Below are 21,258 nucleotides of genomic sequence, written 5' to 3' on the forward strand. Positions count from 1 at the left end.
AGCTATCTAATATTAGTTGTTATTACCGTGTTCCAGTGGTTGAAATAACATAGTTATTATAGTAATGTTGGTTATTTGTTATTTATGAATTTATATTGTGTTTACTTCTTTATAGGTATATATTTAAAATAATATATAAATATTTTATAAGATTTTTAATAAATGTGCTTCTTGCATCCAAAAGGCTTGTGCCTCATGCCTAGGCTCTAAGCACTTTTGCACCTCAATGTGCCTTGAGCCTTTGACAACTATGCTTTCCACTATCGGACACTATGAACTCTTGGGGTATGCTAACATCCATTACGAGTAGCGTGTCAATCAATGAAATAAATTAAAACTACTTGTAATTTTAAAAGTGTAAGGTAAAAATCAATCATGACATAAAAATAATCAAAGTTTATATTTATTTGACTGATTCACTTGAAATGAAATTGTCAATTTTCAAAATCTTAAAATTTTAAACATCTATAATATAAATTGAGACATCTTGTTTGTATTTTATTTTTATATGTAGAACATAGTTACCACCAGGAATGTGATACGTTCTAGGTCATGGTATGGGAACAGGTTTATGGTGCGTGAGTATGCTAATTTGAGGCATAGAGGGAGTAGGCTTAATTTGTTCATTATTTCAAGTTATGGTATGTCTTATATTTGTGCTTAGGTTTGAATTAGTTGGATGGGTACTATAGAAGCTTGTTTGTTTTAATTTTTTTCTATGTTCTACAACTTATGCATTGAAATGTTTGTTTTGAATTTTTTTTTTCTCTGTTCTTGGACAACTTATGCGTTGAACATTTATTTGGCATTCTATAGTCAGAAACTTGATGAAATTCATATTTTATTTACAGGAACTAGTTCAAACATAAGTTACAAAAACTACATTTATAAAATAATAAAAACTAGATGGCCTAAAACCCTAACTTAGTATTTCATTTTTCCTCTCCCATAAAACCCTAACTTAGAATATACAAGAAACTGAAGTAGGCAAGCTTTCTTTTCTGTAATTTATTTGAAAAATATTCTGACTTTAAGTATCTTCCCTAGTTTAAAATTGTTTTAATTGAGTTCATACACAATGGGCATCCAGATTGCATTCCTCGCGATCTAGGGCTGCGAAAGAACCGCAATATATGCTACCCAGATCACGTTTCAAGGGGGAGGAGTGAACCTGTAACTATGATGTCGAGCGTGAGCTATTTTTATGTAAATGTGTAAAATATTGTCCTTGCCGTGTCGTTTCCTAATTTTTCTGAAAGATAACTACGTGTTGTGTCCATGTCGTGTCATGTCCTAATTTTCCAGAAAAATACCGTGGTGTGTGTATGTGTGATGTCATGTCATTCTCACATCCTGTGTTTGTGTACATGGCCTACCTTCCCCTTGGATACCTTTTCAATATATACTAATCCTTGTTAAATTGATTTATGAAAACTCAAAATTTTAAGTCAACTGTGAAGTCCAAACATCATTTCATGCATATTTTCAAGAAGTTTGAAGATATTTTGTGCATTTACTAGAAATGATTGACTAGAAATAAGAAAGAAAATTTTTCATAAGTAAACCTACAATAAAGTCATTGACAATACCTAATCTAACACACAAAACTGAAATTAGAGAAACTAGTAACACATAAGAACCGTCCAATCAAGTTAGTAGAAGAAATCTTTACTGGATGTTACATACTGCAAATGACCAGTTTAAAATTTACTTGTGCTGCCAATCCTCTTGCTCTTACCTATCCTGCACCATAGCAGACAAAAACTTTTTTCCCTTACCAAGTTTAACACATTACTTGTTATATTTTACATATTTTTATTTTCTAAAATTTCCTGTTTCAATTACTCTTTGAAAGTTTTTCTGTTTGCATTATGCAAGTTGGTTTCTCACCTTCTCTAAAAAAAATTTATGGAATTTTCATTGCTTTTGCAAGGTGGTTCTACTTTTCTTGTTTTCTGCATGTATCACTCCAGTGGTGTGTAAAATGATTGCTACCTTTTGAAACCTGTTTTTAGCAATGGTTTGATTTAATTATGAAATATAGCTTCTGAAGGTGGTATGCTTGTGCTGACATGAGAGTCTTTTCATTTCCATTTTTCTGATATTCTTTTATTATCACCATTGTTGTCATCATTGTTATAATTTTACTCGCTGTTTACTATCAAATGTACATACCTCTATTGAAATTTTGTTTGACCAAATTTGTCAGCAACACCACCGCCAACTCTTAATCCCACTAGATGGGGTCATTTACATGAACTCTGGATCATCAATTGTCTCTACCTATGACCATATATTATGAAAAGCCATTATATTCCAAATCGTGCCTAAGATTTTCTACCAAAATTTCTTCAGTCTTTCTTTAAAAGATGAAAAGTTTTAGTCCATCCACTTAAACAATTGGCTCAGTAAAAGATGAAAAAGGGAAGGAGTCGGGGGGGGGGGGGGGGGTGTTACCCTCTTGTTTGGATGTTTTATTTTAAAATAACTGTTGAGAAATGGAATCAAAGCACAATCAATTGCTTGGTAAAAGCAGAATTTGTTGTCAGACAATTTAACCTGATGCATGAGTTTATAGTAACCAGAGTCATGATATTATTAAAGGGTCATTGAGTTGTTAAGATTGAGTGGCTGCTCAGTCCATCAGTACTTGTAATCTAGGCATTTTAGCTTTTGTTGGTACTACCATTTCCTATGGATATGGGTTGATTGCACAAAGTTCATTTGCCTGTGTTTTGAGTGTGAAAAATGCTGTAGAAAGTGTGTGCGCGCGCTGAAATTGGTATGGAACAATAGTTGATTCCACCATATATTGCTTCACTAGTCTAAGGAAATATATATACAATAAATCTCCTAAATAATCTCCAAGAACAACTCCTACTTATCTCTTATTTTCTAGGAATAGATTTTACAATATTTAAACACTAATTTACAGATTAGTTTTGATAAATAATTGTTGTTGATAGCCCTTATCTAGAACCCATCTACTCTTTATCTTCCAACACTCCCCCTCAAGCTAGTGGATAAATGTCAATCATTTTCAGCTTGCCTTTGAGTATTTCAAATCCCTGTTTTTGCATGGCTTTGGTCAATATATCAGCTTCTTGATTCTCTGTTGGTACATATGTGAGTCTTATGTCTCCTTGTTCCATTTCTTGCTTGACAAAGTGTCTATCGATCCTAACATGCTTCATTCGATCGTGTTGCACTGGATTATTCACAATACTGATGGCCGATCTGCTATCACTATAAAGAAATTTAGAAGATATGCTGACATAGATAGGTCTTTCATTAATCGCTCTATTCATATTATCTCACAAATACTTTGAGCAATTGCACCATATTCAGCCTCGACACTACTTCGACCAACTACCTGTTGTTTCTTGCTTCTCCAAGTTACTAGGTTCCCCCATAGCTTGGTATAATACCCTGATGTTGATCTACTATCCTCAATAGATCATGTCCAATCAGAATGAACAAAACCACAAATACTTCTATCTTGATTTTTCTTAAAAAATAGCCCTTTTCCAGGTGTTCCTTTGAGATACCTGAGGATGTGATAAGCTGCTGCCAGATGTCTCTTAGTAGGGAGATGCATATATTGGCTGATAATACTCACAGCATAGGCAATGCCTGGCCTTGTATGAAATAAATAAATAAGTTTCCCTACTAAGCGTTGGTACATTCCTTTATCAACTGGATGCTCTTCCTTTCCTTCTTTATTCTTCCAATTTGGCTCTAGAGGAGTGCTGGCAGGTTTACACCTGAGTTTGCCTGTTTCCTTTAAAAGATCTAAGGTGTATTTTCTCTAAGTTATAAATATACCTTCCTTACTTCTTGCCACTTCCAAGCCCAAGAAATATCTCAATTCTCCCAAATGTTTTACTTCAAATGCTTCTCTTAGCTGTTGCTTCAATTTCTCTATCTCATGGTGGTTATCACTAGTGATGATAATGTCATCAACATACATTATCAACACCGTTCTTCTGCCATCACTTTCTACCTTTGTAAAGAGAATATGATCTGCTTGTTCTTGCTGGTATTCCAGTTGATGTAATGTATCACTGAATCTTTTGAACCAAGCCCTAGGAGATTGTTTGAGGCAATACAATGATTTTTACAACTTGCATACCTTGCCTTTAGCATAATTTTCTTCGAAGCTCGGGGGTATTCTCAAGTATATTTATTCTTCTAGCTCACCATTTAAGAATGCATTTTTTACATCCAGTTGATGTAATTTCCAGTCGAGGTTGGCTGCCAAGGATAGCAATACCCAGATAGTATTTAGCTTGGCCATAGGTGCAAACGTTTCCTCATAGTCCAATCCTTGAGTTTTGAGCTACAAGTTTGGCCTTGAATCTGTCAATACTTCCATCAATTTTGTATTTTACAGTAAATATCCATTTGCTGCTCACTGTATTTTTGCCATCTAGTAAGTCCACAACTTCCCATGTTCCATTTTTTTCCAAAACCCGCATTTCTTCCAGAATTGCTGCATTCCACCTATCATCCTGTAAGGCAGGAAATATATCCCTTGGAATAGCTATATTATCCAGGTTAGTAGTGAACAATTTGAATTTTGGAGACAACTTTGAATACCCCAAAAAATTAGAGATGGGGTGTTGTGTGCAGGATCTCACATATTTCCTTAGGGCAATTGGAAGTTCAAGATCACCTGGATTATTTTCTTCACGCTCCACTCTATTTGGGACTTCAACATCACTTGAATTTTTGTTTTCTGGACTTACTACCGGTGGTTCAGATGGTTTGGTATGCTGAGGATCGTGCGGTTTGCGTGAATATACTTTTAATGGTGGTTGATCTGCTGCTAGAACTATAGTGCTTTCTTTCTCACCCCCTTGATGGTGTAGGGTAGAGATATTAGACCCGGAACCATCAACTGTATTAGGCAGAAGATTAGGTGGAGTAGCAGGTATGAGACTGACTAGATTGCAATGATAGTCAACCTTTTTGGGGTTATTTTGGAAATATGATTGATGCTCGACAAATGAGACATCATAGGTGACAATGAATTTTCTTGTAGGAGGATGATAACATTTATATCCTTGTTGTGTTGGAAAGTATCCAATAAAGATGCACTTGAGGGCTTTAGGATCCAATTTTGACTGAGGTTGAGGATTTTGATGTACGAAGATAGTGCAGCCAAAAATCTTAGGAGGAAGAGAGTTCAAGACTCTAGTATGATGGGGAAAGTTCTCAAGAAGAACATTCAAGGGTGTTTGAAATTTTAGAACTTTGGAAGGAAGTCGGTTAATGAGGTAGGTGGCAGTGAGAACCACCTCTCCCCAATAAGTATAGGGAACTGATTTTGTAAACATCAAAGACCTGGCTGTCTCAAGGAGGTGACGGTTCTTTCGTTCTGCTACCCCATTCTGTTGAGGGTTCTATGGACAAGAGCTTTGGTGAATAATACCATGCTCGAGGAGGTATTGATTGAAGTCATTAGAAAAGTATTCTCGGCCATTATCAGTCCGCAATATGTGTATAGCTGATTGAAAGGCATTTTGGACCATTTGGTGAAAACTTTTGAATAAAGAGTAGGCTTTGGATTTGTCCTTCATTAGAAATACCCAGCTAACCTTGGTATGGTCATCTATGAATGTAATGAACCATCTAGTGTTAGTGAGATTAGGAATCCTAGCTGGCCCCCACACATTGTTATGAATCAAATGAAATGGTTTTGAGGGTTTATAGAGGTGATTCAGATGAGAACTCTTAGTGTGTTTTGCAAGGATACAATTCTCACACTAAAAATGCTGAATTTTATTGCTGGAAACTGATGGGTACAAAAAACAAAGATACTCAAAACTAGGATGGCCTCATCTTTGATGTCATAACTCAATGTCCGAATCTGAAAAAGTAGCTAAAGAAGATTGAAAGTAAGACCTAGTTCCAGTAGAATGATCAGGACTTGAAATCTGGTAGAGCCCCCTGCTTTCCTCAGCACTGCCAATCATCTTCCCCGATGATAGGTCCTGAAAAACACAAGAAGATTGAGAAAAGATCAATGCGCATCCTCTTTCTCTTGTTATCTTACTCACAAACAGCAGGTTATATGTTAAATTTGGGACATATAGAACTGATTGTAACAGTAATCCATATATGTATGCAGTCCCTCTTCCCTTAGCCATAGAAGTTGTACCATCAGCCATAATTACAGCTATTCCTTGACCACTTGGTTCAAAATTAGACAAAAGTTTAAGAGAACCTATCATATGGTCTGTTGCTCTAGTATTTACAATCCAACTGGTTGAATTGGACGTTTGAGATAATAGGGAATAGCTTGTGTTACCTGTTTTTGCTAGGGAAACAGGTGGGGGGTTTTCACTTTCTGCTTTCTGCATTTTTGTTTGACTGAGCAGGTGTTGCAAGGCTTCAATTTGGTTTTCAGTTAGGGAGATATTTGTTGGAGTCCCTTTTTCAGCCTCGGTTGCATATGCAGCTGGTCCTCCTCGCCTTTGATTCTTTGGCTTCCATCCTGCTGATTTACCATGAATTTTCTAGCAGGTTTCCCTAGTAAGATAGGGCTTGTTGCAGTGGTCACACCACTGCCTATCTTTCTAAAGTTCACCCTTAGATGTTGTAGGTTTCATCCGATAAGTGTTTAGGGCAGAATTTTGAGTATTTACCTCATAGTTTGAGTGAACAGAAGCTAATAACATAACCCTTCTCCTGCTTTCTTCACGCCTTACTTCAGCAAAGGCCTCACGCAGGGATGGAAACGGCTTTGTCCCGAGCAATCTTCCTCTTACTTCATCCAATTTAGGATTCAAGCCATGAAGGAAATCGAAGACTCGCTCTTTCTCCACCATCTTGCTATACTTCCTGCCATCCTCTGAACATTTCCACTTGATCTCATAAAAGAGATCCATCTCCTGCCATAAGGTTGTCATAATGTTAAACTATGTTGTAACCGAATTAGATCCTTGCCTGGTGGTTCGAATATTTGATCGGATTTGGAAGCTTTGGGTGGTGTTCTCTAAGTCAGAGTAAATCTCCTGAACTGCCTGTCATATCTCGCTTGCTGATTTGTAGAACAAACAAGTCCGTCTGATGCTAGGCTCCATGGAATTAATCAGTCATGCCATGATGATGGCATTCTCAGCCTCCCACACACTAGAATTGGCTACATCAGAGCTGGGCTTTGGAATATCCCTTGTCAGGTAGCCTTTGCATCCCCTTCTGCGGATGACCAACAACACGGATTGGAACCACTCTCTAAAGTTGGTTCCATCCAATTTTGTGTTGGGTGATCTAAAGCAAGTGACTCTCAGTTGCCATCGGGTAGGTTGGAACTTGGGTGGTCCTCGTGGCCGGAAAGAGATTCGAAGCTGTGCTAGCTGATGGATTTGTCGCGATTGGAAGCGTCCAATATGAACTAGAGTTCCAGCGCTCCGAAGGCACAGGTACCAAGCTCTAATACCATGTTGAAATTGGTATGGAACAATAATTGATTCCACCGTATATTGCTTCACTAGTCTAAGGAAATATATATACAATAAATCTCCTAAATAATCTCTAAGAACAACTCCTACTTATCTCCTATTTTCTAGGAATAGATTTTACAATATTTAAACACTAATTTACAGATTAGTTTTGATAAATAATTGATGTTGATAGCCCTTATCTAGAGCCCATCTCCTCTTTATCTTCCAACAGTGTGTATACTCTAGATAGCCCATTTGTTCTACATCTTTGTGGTATGCGTGTTAAGGAAAAAGTTCAATGTGGCACAAAGACAAAATGAGTGAAAGGTGTTTAAGATGGTACAATAATCTAATCTGCATCATGATCGATTAATGTGCTGGTAAGGAGGTGGCATCTGATCTACATGGATGGCAGAGTGGGGACATGGATTACGGTGAATTCTAACTGAGTTTAGCAATGGGGTTTTCAAGCTTGGTTTGTAACCCTGATGATTGCTAAATCTTTCATGCTTGCTTGATCTTTCTAGTTGATATATCAAATAAGTTTCAAGCAAGCCGAGCTTAAGTGGCTTATTCTGTCAATTAGTCCTAAAATGATATAAGTTTTTCACGTGTGCTCAAAAAATTGATTACCTTTGTCAAAGACATTCAAGCTTGAGTTGTTTACATAGCTGATTAGTCTCTAGCAAGGTTTTAATGTGTCAAACAGAAGTCGTCAAGCTTGGCTATGTTTGTTTACAGACTCACAATGCTACATAACTACTTTAGTAGAGAATATGGCCTCAAGTGGAGACCCAAGGGGAGACACAGATGCATGTAGCCGACTCAAGTAATTTGTAGAAAAAGCTTGCTTTATTAAATTGAATTTACATGCTTGAACATCATTTTATTACTTCTGCCTTGCTATTTTCCTTTTCCTTTGTAAATTTACCTTCTTGTTGGAGGGGAACTTTGGTTTATATTAGTCAATCCCTTACCAAGAGCAAGATCCATGCTCTGCCATTGGTCATTGGAGAAGATCATTTTGAACTTTTTAACGTCTGTGTTCCTCATGGTCAGGTTGTTTTTCTTGCAGGTCTCAAGGTCTATTGGTGATGTATATTTAAAAAAGGCAGAGTACAATAGGGAACCATTATATTCCAAGTTTCGGCTACGAGAACCTTTTACGAGGCCAATATTGAGCTCAGAACCATCAATTTCGGTGCACCATCTGCAGGCACATGATCAATTCATTATATTTGCATCAGATGGTCTCTGGGAGCACCTAAGCAACCAGGAAGCAGTTGATATAATTCAGAATCATCCTCACACTGTAAGAAACATATAGCATATATATATCTATATATATATTGGGAGGGGGATTTTTGGCCACTTCAAAGTTTGGTGTCTTGTAACCTGATGATACTTATCAGACAATAATGTTCTTTTACGGATATTGGATTAAGTTTGGTGGTTATGGTTTTGATATTACCTGAACATAAGACAGTGAAAGGCATTTTAGAATCATTAATAATTAATAACTAGACATGGAGGGAAACACCACTTTTGGATTTTTATGGCCATTTATTAATTCTCTAGAATCTGCTTTCTGCATCCTGCATCGCGTGCTGATAATAACATTCCACTAGTAAAAATGCATTGCAAATACATGATTCAAGACAAGTCAATTGTGTGTCCTGACCCCATCTCTTTTCTGAAAATCTCTATCTTTCCTCCATATATCTACTGCTATAAATGCTGTCCATGTGCAAATTAGTTACTGATGCGTGCTCCTTGCAGCAGGCTTATGAATCATTTTTGTCTTTTGAATTTAACAAGATAGAAGTAGAGTACATCAAACTTCAAGGCATTCTTCTCTGTTAGTAGTCCTAAAGAATAGGAGGAAATTTTTATCATTAGTTACCTTCATGCAGGGAAGTGCTAGGAGGTTGGTGAAAGCTGCACTGCAGGAAGCAGCAAAGAAAAGGGAAATGAGATATTCGGACTTGAAGAAAATCGATCGAGGGGTCCGTCGGCATTTCCATGATGATATCACAGTGGTGATTGTCTTTCTTGACTCAAATCTCGTGAGCCGAGCAAGCTCTGTCAGGAGTTCCAACTTATCTGTGAAAGGTGGCGGAGTCAACCTGCGGTCTAACATTCTTGCCCCCTGCACCATGCCCACATAATGTTGAGAAAAATGCTTCTAATGTCACTTTGTTTCCTACGTACTATTCTCGTCTGTGCATAACAGGTAGCTTTTATAGTATATGGAAAGCACGCTATCAAAATTTTAAAGGACACTGTAACCTTAACTGAGAACTAATACTTAAGTTTAGTTTCTGAACCCAAGAAAAGAGGACTCCCAGAGAAGATGAGAACTAATACTTAAGTGTAATTGTGTCCTTGGTGTAGTTCTTTTTACTTGTATTGTTAGTTATTATTCCTTTCGTTTCTTCTTTGTTTCCTGTAAATAGTTGACTTGGCATACTAAAAAAAAATATTTTTTTTTTTCAATTACTATTTTCACGATTAGGAAATTTGAGTATTAGTGTTACGAAGCAGGTTGGTTTAACATTGATGAACTTTACTTCCATGCACCGAGCTTTTGTGCCATTTATTTTTGGGAGATAATCTAATCTAGCAATAAAATTTTGACTTTTGAAGGCCGACTGATTGCAAGGTTCTGCTGTTTGATCATTTTGGTTCCCCCCCCCCCCCCCTCCCCCCTCTTTTATTTTGGTTCAGTTTTTCGGTTAGAACAATGAGACTATTAAAATTCACATAGTTGACCTTACATAATGCGAATAAGGTTTATAGCTGTGGTGTGACTTAGTTTTCTTAGATGACAGTGACATTTTTCTCAGTTTCATTTTTATTTCATATTTTTAGCATATCCGAATGCTAAGAGAATATGTCGTCAGCACGGACCATGGTGATTCTGCTAATTTTTTGAGTCATAATGTTTGTCTTCATGCTTGGTTTTGGCTGTGCCTAAAATGAAGTGATCTCTCAGCTGAGCTGAACAGTCTCCGGAGTGTTCATTACCAAGTTTCAACAGGAAGGCAGTGGAAATCTGAATTTGGATCTTAATTGAGACAGTGATGTTGCTGGGAAGATTTTCGTGTTACGAGTTTTGACTAGACTTCGTGAATAATTAACTTTTGTCGTCAAAAGCTGTTTTTGATTTATATAACAAGTGCCTGCGGATAAACAACAAAAGTTAAGTTTAGTTTGTTGAGAGTTATATACGAATTGCTCATTACCGAACACAACCCTTTCTTTTAAACAAGAACAGCTTGATTTAATATTAAACCCTTTCTTTTAGATAAGAACAACTTGATGAAATCTTAACGATTTGTGGCGAAGTTGAACCCTCTGTGGCCGCGGCAGTGCCAGAGACACGAAGCCCAATGCCACTTGTAATAATCCTAGATTGACCCGATACCACTTGTAATCTCACTTTTAGGTGAGAAGTCTAATGCTACACTCCATATAATAAACTAACAAACAAATGGGTTTTCTAGTGGCAAGTGACGATGAGTAATATTTCTCTTTCACTCTTTTCTTAATGTACTTCCACTGTGTCAAAATTATTATGAATTAATTACCGAACCCAGAGCTAATAATAGACTAACGATTATTAATTTAGGCCTTACAGAACAGTTCAAAGGAAAGAATATAAAAGTTTTACGATTTACCTGCGCGTATCTTTGCAGAAGTAGACAAGAAAGGCCTTGGAGCATTCTACTGGGCTATTATAGTAGACAGTAGACAGTAGAGCAACCCACGAACAGGTTCAAAAGTATTATGGAAATTGGATCAACCATATTTTGTGAATCTAATAAGAAGTTGTGCAATCCTTGCACCCAAAGTTGTAATTAGTTCTATTCAGAACTGTGAAAATTGGTAGGGCTGACTCCCATTTTTCTTTTTCTTTTTTTTTTTTTTTTTGGTTGAATGGGTTATGAGAAAAATGGGTGATACGTGGTTTAAATAATTTTTAGACTGACTCTTTAATTATATGATTTGAATTATTTTTGGACTCCTATTTAGAACAAAATTTTGGGACACTCTTTATCACAACTTTTAGAGATAATGATAGAATCTAAATATGTATAATAGATAAAGATAAACTTAAAAGTTGAAGATAAATATAACGTATAATAAAAGGGTTGAACTCAATTTTTGTAAACAAACTTAGAGATAAATCCAATTCAAACTTGATTGGAAACATACATATATTGGAAACAAACGTATAATAGAATCTGAATAGTCAATTGTGTGTCACTGTTCACTCAAGTTCCCCTCTTGGAAAATTAATAAATAAAAAATATACCCCAATTGGAATTGATAGATAGATAGAGGGCTGCCTCCACCTGCACGGCTGCATCAAGTGAAGGACTTGAGATATATATGAAGTTAGTTCTCTCTCCCTCTCTCTCTCTCTCTCTTCTCTAAATATATATATATATGTATATACAGCCACCATTGCAATAAAATTCTTGAAGAATTAATATTAATTTATAAATATGTAATATTTTACGAATTCAAACTCTTTCGAGTTTCAATCTTATTAGGACTCGATAAACCTTAACCCTATTCCAATATGGAATTGGAGTTAACGATAGTGAAGTCCGGTGCGGAATCTGATTACTACTACCCCTTAAAACGCCATGCTCGGCGCTTTCTCGTAACCACTGCCGCCATTCGTATGGGCACTGATAACCAGCAAATCGCGGACAAGAAGATGTCGAACTTGCAGCCTGTCGAGTACGTTAGCCTCAAGAATCTTCCGCCGCCGACTCCACCGTTCATGACGCCGCCGGCGTTCAAGGACCCAATCCTGCGGCGAGCCGCGTCGGCGTATCTCATGCCGGGGATGGCTGCCGCCGCAGCCGCCGACCCTGGCTTCGCCTGCCGTGCGAAGGACGTGTGTGTCGGGTGCGTCCGAGGATTCCTCAACGACGTCGTTTGGAACATTATCAAGAGTGTGTTTTCTAAGAACCGGAATAATGTAGATGTAGACGACGGCGACGGCGACGGGGACGGAGACCGTAAAGTTGACTGATTGACTGACGAACAGTGAGAAACTGGGTTTTGACCGGCGGATTTGTACATTGGTTTGACCATTTTGCTTTTCTTTTTTCTATTAGGTTTTGACGTAACTAACCATATATTTTACAGTTTTGGATGTTCTTCTTATCGTGATAAATAGCATAGACGATGATGACTTGAGCTTTTTTTTTATTGTTAATTATAGATTTTGTCTTTTAGAGTGAATCTAGCAATTTACTTCAAGAATGACGATGCTAATGTAACAAAACCCTAGAAAGCACCAAAAGATATATAATCTTTCAACGATGAGAATTTGTAATTATTAACATTATTATTATTATATATTTGAGTGAGTCAATCGTGTAAACATATAGATATCAAGATGTCTTAATCGAAGGAAGTCCTGACCCAAAACTAGAGCAAGAATAATGGAGGGGAGATGTGAGTTAATTGGGTGAAAAAGGAAACTTTTGAAACCAAAATGGTTTGATTTTGATTTGTTCTAGAGTACGTACGTACTACTGCGTAGTACAACTTTACATCTTAAGTAATATACTGTTTAATTTAGAATGATTATTGCTTATTGAGACGCAAATTTATTAATCTGTTTTTAACATTTTTAGCGAATCAACACAACTCAATAGAGTCGAATTCAAAGTTGATTTCGTGGGCCTGAGATATTGGACTTTTATAATTTCAATAATTTGCAAGAGTTAGGGATGATTACCTTTATTAGAATTATTATTATTATGCTGCTTGGATATCATGGAATTATTATGAAGATCACCTTTGTAATAGGAAAGATTTTATATATATATATATATTAAAGATTTTTTTTTGCATAATTCCAATAATTGATAAAAGTTTAGCATCAACTTTCTCTGACAAAAAGCATAAAAATATAGAATACCCATATATTTTATCAAAAACGTTGTGTGATATCTTAAACTTTCCAAATATCCCATTAGATACTTTTATTCATAAAAAAAAAAAAAATATTAAACACGGATTAAGAATAATTTGAAAGCACAAAATACATGCATAGCAACGTGGTATAAACAATACATCGTGACATCCATGCAGTCTAATAGAATGGACCGCTCAACAACCCGCAGCTCCCCGTCGATGACCACCGTTGTTGTCGCTGCTGTTGTTTTAGCGTGTGAGAGAGGTTGGTAATGCTACTGGCTCGATCGAAACCTTCGGTGGCGGTGATGCTCCAGTGGCCTTGCTAGGCTCGTAACACTCCGTCGCGCCCACTGATGGGGTCGCCAGCTCGTCCAGGCTATCTTGGCTAAGGGCGAAGGCCGCCAGGCGCCAGCTTCCAGGGGTTGAAGGTTGCTGCCTGCTTCATCCAATGAGTCTTGCCGCCAGAACAGCGGGTTCGACCGACGACGACAGCTGCGTGGAGAAGCTCTCGATCTCGAACAGGTCGGAGCTTCATCCAATAGTGTTGGCAATGTTACTAAAATTAGACCAATTATCAAGTCAGCTCAGTACTCATTCCGCTTATTTGATTGGTAAATAATTAACGTTCAAAAATTATTAAATAATAAAAAAGCATGAATCGCTAATTAAATTTTTAACATGAAAAGCTAATTAATAAGAGACTTAAATTAGAAATTTGAACAAGGAGTTTAAAATAACATAGATTGGGGAGCTTGAGCTTGTTTTTGTTTTAAGTCGGTCTTTCACAAAGATCAATTTGCTCCTTCATTAAAGAAGATATATCTTTACAAATTATAGGCTATTAATTTACTTTTTGGATAAAAATTTAAACTACACAGAATTGGCCGATTTTAACCTGTTCATGCACATTTTCGGTCTTCTTTTGGACAGATTGTCAATGAAGTACCCGATTTTAATAGCACTGTTGCAAAACCCAACCCAACCCGTCCAATCTACCCAGCCTGCCCAACCAAGATGTGTCTTGAGGCTAACCTTCAACACCTAAAAAAGGAAATCAGTCCTCTGTAATTTCATGTCTTCGGGGTAAAAGATATATCCACAGGCATATCTTAAAGATTTAGGGATGCCTGTTTTGTTTCCTTTTCTAATTTGAATTCTTAAAATATATGCTCCTAAAGTACCAAAAATGTTTTTGTTTCCTTTTCTAATTTGAATTCTTAGAATATGCGCTCCTAAAGTACCAAATAAGTTCATGAACCTTAACTCCCCTACTTTTTAAGTTATATATTTGAGTGCATAGGCATAGCACAGATTGTACCTCATTAGAAGCTGTTCAGTTTGCCACCTTTTTATTTGGAGATGAAGCTGTAGTACATTGGTGGCGTATATAGTCCAGCCTCAGCCCCCTATATCGTGAAAATTACTCAAAAGATAAAACCCAGAAAACACATGCAAGGATTAAACTTCTTTCCTATATTATGTACAACACTCATTAAGTTAGGCCCAAAAGTTTATGTAACGTGAATTACTTTATAATTCTTCCGCACCAGAGTCATCGCCACCTCTCTAGCCACCTTCTGCAGAATCCTCGCTGTTGGCATCAAACGATGAAATAAGTTGTTGTGGTTGCTTCGGTGGGTCAGAATTCTCGCCATGGCTCTCTAGATTATCCCTTGGTCTTGCCAGTGGTAACAGCTGCAACATCAGATGTTGGGTAGAAACCAGGCGGCTGTACGTACAGTAATTTGCCTTAGGTCTCCGCTGGAAACAGAGTGCACGACTAAAATCATCAGCATTAGTGTCATGGTTAGCATCAAATATAGATCACAATTACCAAATAGAGAAGAATTATTGAACTGTGACATTTGTCGTTGTAATTATCAAAATCATCGATCCATTGTCTAATCTTAACTATTATCATCAACTTACTACTTCTCATCAACATAAGAAACACTATCACAATCATAATTGAAAACATCAGAAGAACCATCATGAACGTTATATGTAATTAACGCCACTGCAATTGCTACCACAATTATCATTTATATCATCAATGTGAAGAAACAAATTTGATGTTTATAGGGCTAACATAATTTGTAACAAGCATATAATGCTGTACGTATATTAATAAACAAATCTGCCCATTCTTAGGAAAGTTGACCTAGGTTAACTACACTATGAAGATGCAGCAAGAGGAAGAAAAACACCAAGGAAAAAGACAGAGAAAAATATAGATAACAAATAAAAACATTGATCTTGCTCTGTAATGATGAACCACAGATATTAATGATTAACGGATGAGGGGATATTAGAATAAACCACTCATCACTAAAAACATATAAGGATTGGTTGCCACAGGAACTAAATAAGAGAATAACCAGTTACTGCAGCACAAGCATAAAAATTTTACACAAGTTTCACTTAATGTCAAAAAACTAGGGCAACCAAAGCAACCGCCATCATATGAGGACACGATATAAATGTGAAGGAACCAGGTAAAATCATAAGACCCTCTTGACTAGCAAAAAATTCCAATAAGTTCCTTACTCTACTCGTATAAAGCTGGACTGGAATAGATAATAAGGGGCTTTGACCAAGAGAATCAAGTAGACTTAAGGAAATAATGGAATGAAATTGTGTTTAATGAATCAAATTAAGGATCCAAATTAGGGATGGATTGTGTACGCACAATCAATGGTAGATCCAGGAACTAGACTTAGAGGGTGATATATATGCTTTTGTTCTAATATGAAATTGTTATCCTCCCAATTTTTCAACTATGACTATACATTAACACATACCACTTATTTTTCATATGCAAATGACACATGCATTTATAATTTGTGATTAAAATATAAACATAAATAACATTTAAAGTATATAATCTTGATAATTGTATTAGCTGAAACAAAATTCTGTTGGGGGTTGTATAAGTAGGTGACCTAATGTACAAATGCGGATATTGAAACAAATGTACAAAATTCCTCTCTTTTGACATCTCTTTTGTTCTTTTCAGGGGGAACGAGATCATTATAGAGATTCGCTCAGCTCCTGACCCAGCAGAAAGTGCATCTTGTTTTTGCAAACTTTGAAGCCCAATTTCATGCATATTTGACCCAAGAACTGATGCATATCAAACATCATTCGACAAGGAACAGTTCTAAAGATATTCTCAGCATACCATGACCAGACAGAAAGGATAACTTGTTCCTCTCAACTTGAGGCGTGTCCAGGCCATGAAGTGATACCCATCAAACATAATTGATCTCAGGTCATAAATTTAGACAATAACCAAAATTGTGACCCTCCAAACATCTACTTAAAAATATCAACCTATACCTTTTCAATGTTTGTAGGCAGAGTAGCTCTGTGGAGAGCTTTTGGAGTCCATACTTTTATATCAGTTTCAATCCCACAGCTGGCAAGAACAGTGGTATGAGTAGGTGACTCAATACAGTTCACCACACGTTTGTCTGCTTCAATAACACGAATGAGCTCCCCACCCTTCTTCTTCCAGATAAAAATCCGACCACAGTCTGACCCACTCACAACATACTCGCATTTAGGCCCAAAGAAGTTCACACCCTTCACTGTCTCACAGTTCCTATGACCCCTATAGACTTGGGGACCAAAATTAACATCAGCATGCATGTCCGAGGCAGACACTGCAGATTCGTGCTCTGCTCCCATTTCAACTGCATCACTATTCATAGACACTGGAGAAACTGGAGCAGGATCTGGTCCCAATCCCATATCTCTTGTAAAGAGATAGATAAACTCATCACTGTAAGAGGCAAGAATCTCACTCTGATCTGAAAAGGACAAGCCTGTTATTCCCACATCCTCATCACCAATCAAATGCGGAGGGCAAAAGTAGTCTATTGGCTGACCAAAATCCGTTGACCCGTCCCTCTTATATTTGCGGATATCATAAAGTCGAGTAAATTCATCAGACCCTGCAACTGCAAACAGATTAGGATTTCTGGGATCTATTGCAATTGCATTTAGAAGAATAATTGGCATGAAACCACGGTCACGGAAGGGCTGGCAAGTGAAAAGACGTGTAGCAGCTCCAGTTCTTAGATCAATCTGTAATAATGAACAGAAGGTCAAACAATTTTATTCTAATTTTGAAAGTCTTTTGGAAACAATAACAATTCAAGAAAACAATGTGCTTAAGTCATTCATTATCTCACAATTTTCCAAATAATACTCATAAATTCTTCTGCTATGCACACTTATACGTGTGGATATGGAAATAAAATACATATTAAAAGGTGACAGTGACACAGCAATTTCTAGAAATTGGAAGAGTATAAAGAGGCAAGGAATGTTTTCAATATTGTATTTCATACGTCATGCATATGAATATTGAACCATACTAAAATATTTGCAAGGTTGTGCTAATTAAAATTAATAAACAAAAGATAGTTTCCATTTCTTATAAAAAGATTTGTTTTTTTAAAAAAAAAAAAGCCTTGCAGATATGCACCTTAATTAATGCACAGATAAGGTGGAAACTGGCACATGTGGCTGTTGAATAACCATTTTCTTTGAATAAATCTTAAACAGGGTGTCAGTCACACTATCATTATTATAAGTATTTGATTATTGTTGTTGTTTAATGAAAGCAAAATCACTATCAATCCTCTTCTCTGTCCTTCAAACTCACTTTGTTAGGCCAGATAAGGAAGAGATACTGTTCATCTAGTTTTGTTATAATAATTTTTTTCCCAAAATGTTTCGATTTTAAAAATTACCTGAACTTGCAACTTTTAAAAAGTATATTTGGTAGCCTGCAATGTTATAATTATGCCTGATTTGGACATGCCTTGTCCCAGCCTTCCAGGCTCTTTTTTTTTTTTTTTTTCCGTTGTGGAGCTGGGGGGAAGAAAACTGCATAAAGCCTTATGGCATGTGATGAAAATCAAGAGTAGTAATTACTTTAGAACTTTATAGTTTTAGTTGTGATTGGTTTTAGTTATTTGCGAACTTAGAAAATATAGGAATGTTTGTTTTTGTTTCCTTTTTTAAATTCTTAAGTTAGTTAGGATTATTAAGGAATTGTGAATATACAAAAACCTCATAAATGTAGAAGTTGTTCATAGTCAATACTGAATATACAGAGAATTCATATTTGCTTCTCTTCTTCTTATTCTCTGGTTCTTTTTTTTTTTCCTCAGATATTTCTGCTTCTTCTCCTCTTTTCCTTTATCTTCTTATCGTCTCCTTTTCTTCTCTTTTCCTACTTGCAGTTCTTCATCAGTTTGCAAATTGACAAACAACAACAAAGAGAAAGAGAAGAAGACAAGAAATAGAAAAAATGAAGAAAAGAGGAAGAGAAGAACATACTGGGAAGGTGAAAGAAAGAACACACAAGTGAGAAGAGCCCAAATCTTATATTCAATAATTAAATGCACCAAATCTCGACTCTAGTGAGGTTTTAACATATTCACGGCTCCTATCAAACTAAGAGAAAACCATATCATCATAGTACTTACTAAACCAGGAATCTTGATCAAAGTAGTAACTAAAACCCGATGTTTTTTTTTTCTCAGCCAAAAATAATAGTAGTCGTAATAATAATAAAATAATAAAGGTCCAAAATAATTAAAACTTCTGGTGCCTATCAGCATATTGACATACGACCCTGGTGTGCATGCGTATCTATGTCAGACAAATATCAGACATGTCAGACTTTCTTCAGAACTTTTGTGCTTCCTAGACATTCAGTTGTTTAAGTCTATTAAGAAGAAGCTAAATTGACATATTAAAAGAATACAGTCTGGAGAAAGTTTAATATATATATATATATATATAAGTGATAAAAACACAATAACATGATGAATCATGACTTACATGCTGAACCAATCCATCTTCACCACAGGTGTAAAAAATATGAGTACTTCCTGGTTCAATGGCCAACTTATAAGCTCGACCATGGTGCTTCCCCAGCAGTTTAGTTTCCACTAGCCCACTTTCTAGAACCTCAGCAAGTCTAACCTATACAGAAATGTAATAAGATCAGAGTACACACCATTTAAGTTAAGAAAAGATAGACCATATCCTGCTTTTAAATTTAGAGCAAGTTAAAGATTCCTTGAACAAGAAGAGTGATTGAACAGGGAGGTGATTCAGTGAGAAACATGCATAAAAAATGAATACCATCTACTTCAAAACATAAAGGTGTTTACTCATAATAGTAGGTTATCCCCTCCACGCTTTAAATAGGATAGCCAACAAACCTAATCCAGGCATTTGTTGTTTTAAATTGCTATACACTTTCCCTCCTTAAAGATCTTCCATATAGATTCTATTACCAGGTAGTAGCTAACTGCTGCTCTAAGTCGTACCGTTCAAAGTAAACATTTTAAGGGAAAAAAAAAAGCATCACCTGCCCATCAGCAGCACATGTAACAATGCTTCGGTCCTCAGTGTAAGGCATGATCTTTGCTTGCAAGACTTTGTTATTATGACCTGAATCAAATGAGAGTTTAACACATCCACTTTCCCAATCCCAGAATATGATTCTCCTGTCATCAGAGCCTGAGACAATAATGTCACCATCTGCATTGAAGCTAATTGTGTTAACACAACCCGTGTGTTCCTTCAGCTTCCGAAAGATATCAAGTCGGAGAACAAGATCCTGTAATTTTGAAAGTAATCCCACATAAATCTTTGAAGAATGTAATTTTGAATTCTAGCTAGCCATCCCATCATGGCTATTTATGACAATATCTTCTATTCAATCATCACATCTGATATCAACCTTGTAAATTGCCTTGTATCAAATATTAACTGGAAGTTACACAGGCATCAAGGCTAAGACGTTTTAAGGAGTGAGAAAAAAAATAAAAATCAAAGAAAGTTCAAGACATCTTCAGATTACTGATAAGGGGAAGCCCCCGATGCATGACTAAAGTCACTAAACTTCCCCAGCCAATGGGAATAAGGCTTGATATGTTGTTATTAATACATGACTAAACTTCAGAATGCAAAATCCCATTAAAAAAATCAGTAAAACCTGAAATTGGGAACAGAAGGAGGGGATAGCAAGCGATCGTCCCAAAGCGAAATCAACAAACAGCGGAGAGATAAAAGCACTTTGAAAAGAAAAAATTCAGAAGAAAAAAGAAAAAGTTACGGCGGATGTAATTGGCTATAGCAGTTGATGAATTAATACAAAGAAAAAGCGTATTAAAGAGGCGACCTGAGAGGCGCGGAGACGGTAAGCGAAGCTTGTGGTGGAAAGCTCCCCGACCTCTCGATCCCAAACATTTACAACTGCCGTGTCCACTCTCTTCTTAATCCCCCTCCTCATCGTCATTCTCGACACTTCACTGCTCCTCCTTACATTTGTTAATTCAACCAATTCATACAATAAGAACGACCTGAATCAAATAATAATTACACGCATTCATATGCGCTGTTCATATATTATACATACATATATATATATATATATAGAGAGAGAGAGAGAGAGAGAAAGAGGATACCTCCTCGTTCCCTGGCCTTGGGGGTATCGCCATCTGAAGCAGCCATTTAGCAACGAGAGAGAGCTTCTGGCTCCAGCGTTTATCTGCTTCTTGTCCACCCTTTCCTCCTCGCTCGCTCTAGGGCGTTTGTTTGGTTTGGTTCCTTCTGGGTGGGTTCTGCGTTCCTAGTTTCTGGTGGTTTTTAAATATAAAATGTTTAAAAAGTCTTAATTGATACGTTTCTTCTATTTTCGATTTATCTGCTTAAAAGTTTTTAGTTTTAAAATTATTTTGGAGCCCATAGCCCAATCAATCTCGCCCTTAATTTATCCCAACACTAATAAATCATTTTATTGTAAAGCAAGGTTAAAAGGGCTTTGATTAATTTC

General features: G+C 36.5%; 3 protein-coding genes across 9 annotated transcripts in view; 2 read left to right on the top strand and 1 right to left on the bottom strand.

The window, feature by feature from the left end:
- The window catches only part of LOC127802787 (probable protein phosphatase 2C 60), a 32,172-nt gene extending 22,290 nt beyond the window's left edge, over window positions 1–9,882 (top strand). For all 3 annotated transcript variants that reach the window (XM_052338822.1, XM_052338815.1, XM_052338830.1), the window contains 2 exons: window positions 8,524–8,760; window positions 9,362–9,882. In XM_052338822.1, the coding sequence (XP_052194782.1) occupies window positions 8,524–8,760; window positions 9,362–9,616 (492 nt within the window). In that variant the 3' untranslated portion in view covers window positions 9,617–9,882. The remainder of the gene's footprint in view (window positions 1–8,523; window positions 8,761–9,361) is intronic.
- A 1,643-nt stretch (window positions 9,883–11,525) lies between these two features.
- Window positions 11,526–12,661, top strand: LOC127791219 (uncharacterized). Its single transcript, XM_052321075.1, has 2 exons — window positions 11,526–11,848; window positions 12,008–12,661. The coding sequence occupies exon 2, from the start codon at window positions 12,037–12,039 to the stop codon at window positions 12,496–12,498; it is 462 nt and encodes a 153-aa protein (XP_052177035.1). The 5' UTR covers window positions 11,526–11,848; window positions 12,008–12,036; the 3' UTR covers window positions 12,499–12,661.
- A 780-nt stretch (window positions 12,662–13,441) lies between these two features.
- Window positions 13,442–21,059, bottom strand: LOC127791191 (uncharacterized). 5 transcript variants are annotated; one of them, XM_052321039.1, is made up of 8 exons: window positions 20,891–21,059; window positions 20,605–20,743; window positions 19,789–20,040; window positions 19,254–19,397; window positions 16,734–17,483; window positions 14,924–15,155; window positions 14,713–14,800; window positions 13,447–13,950 (listed from the first exon to the last, which is right to left on the bottom strand). In XM_052321039.1, exons 2-6 carry the CDS (start codon window positions 20,719–20,721, stop codon window positions 14,961–14,963), a joined length of 1,458 nt encoding a protein of 485 aa, XP_052176999.1. In that variant the 5' UTR covers window positions 20,722–20,743; window positions 20,891–21,059; the 3' UTR covers window positions 13,447–13,950; window positions 14,713–14,800; window positions 14,924–14,960. The 5 variants fall into 5 exon arrangements, with proteins under 5 accessions (XP_052177024.1, XP_052177016.1, XP_052176999.1 ...); XM_052321064.1 differs by having other exon boundaries at window positions 13,442–13,950; window positions 14,713–15,155; window positions 20,605–20,785; window positions 20,891–21,052; XM_052321048.1 differs by lacking the exon at window positions 14,713–14,800 and having other exon boundaries at window positions 13,448–13,950.
- Window positions 21,060–21,258: the final 199 nt, after the last annotated feature.

This window comes from Diospyros lotus, chromosome 1 (genome assembly GCF_014633365.1).
Source record: "Diospyros lotus cultivar Yz01 chromosome 1, ASM1463336v1, whole genome shotgun sequence".
Taxonomy (NCBI): domain Eukaryota; kingdom Viridiplantae; phylum Streptophyta; class Magnoliopsida; order Ericales; family Ebenaceae; genus Diospyros; species Diospyros lotus.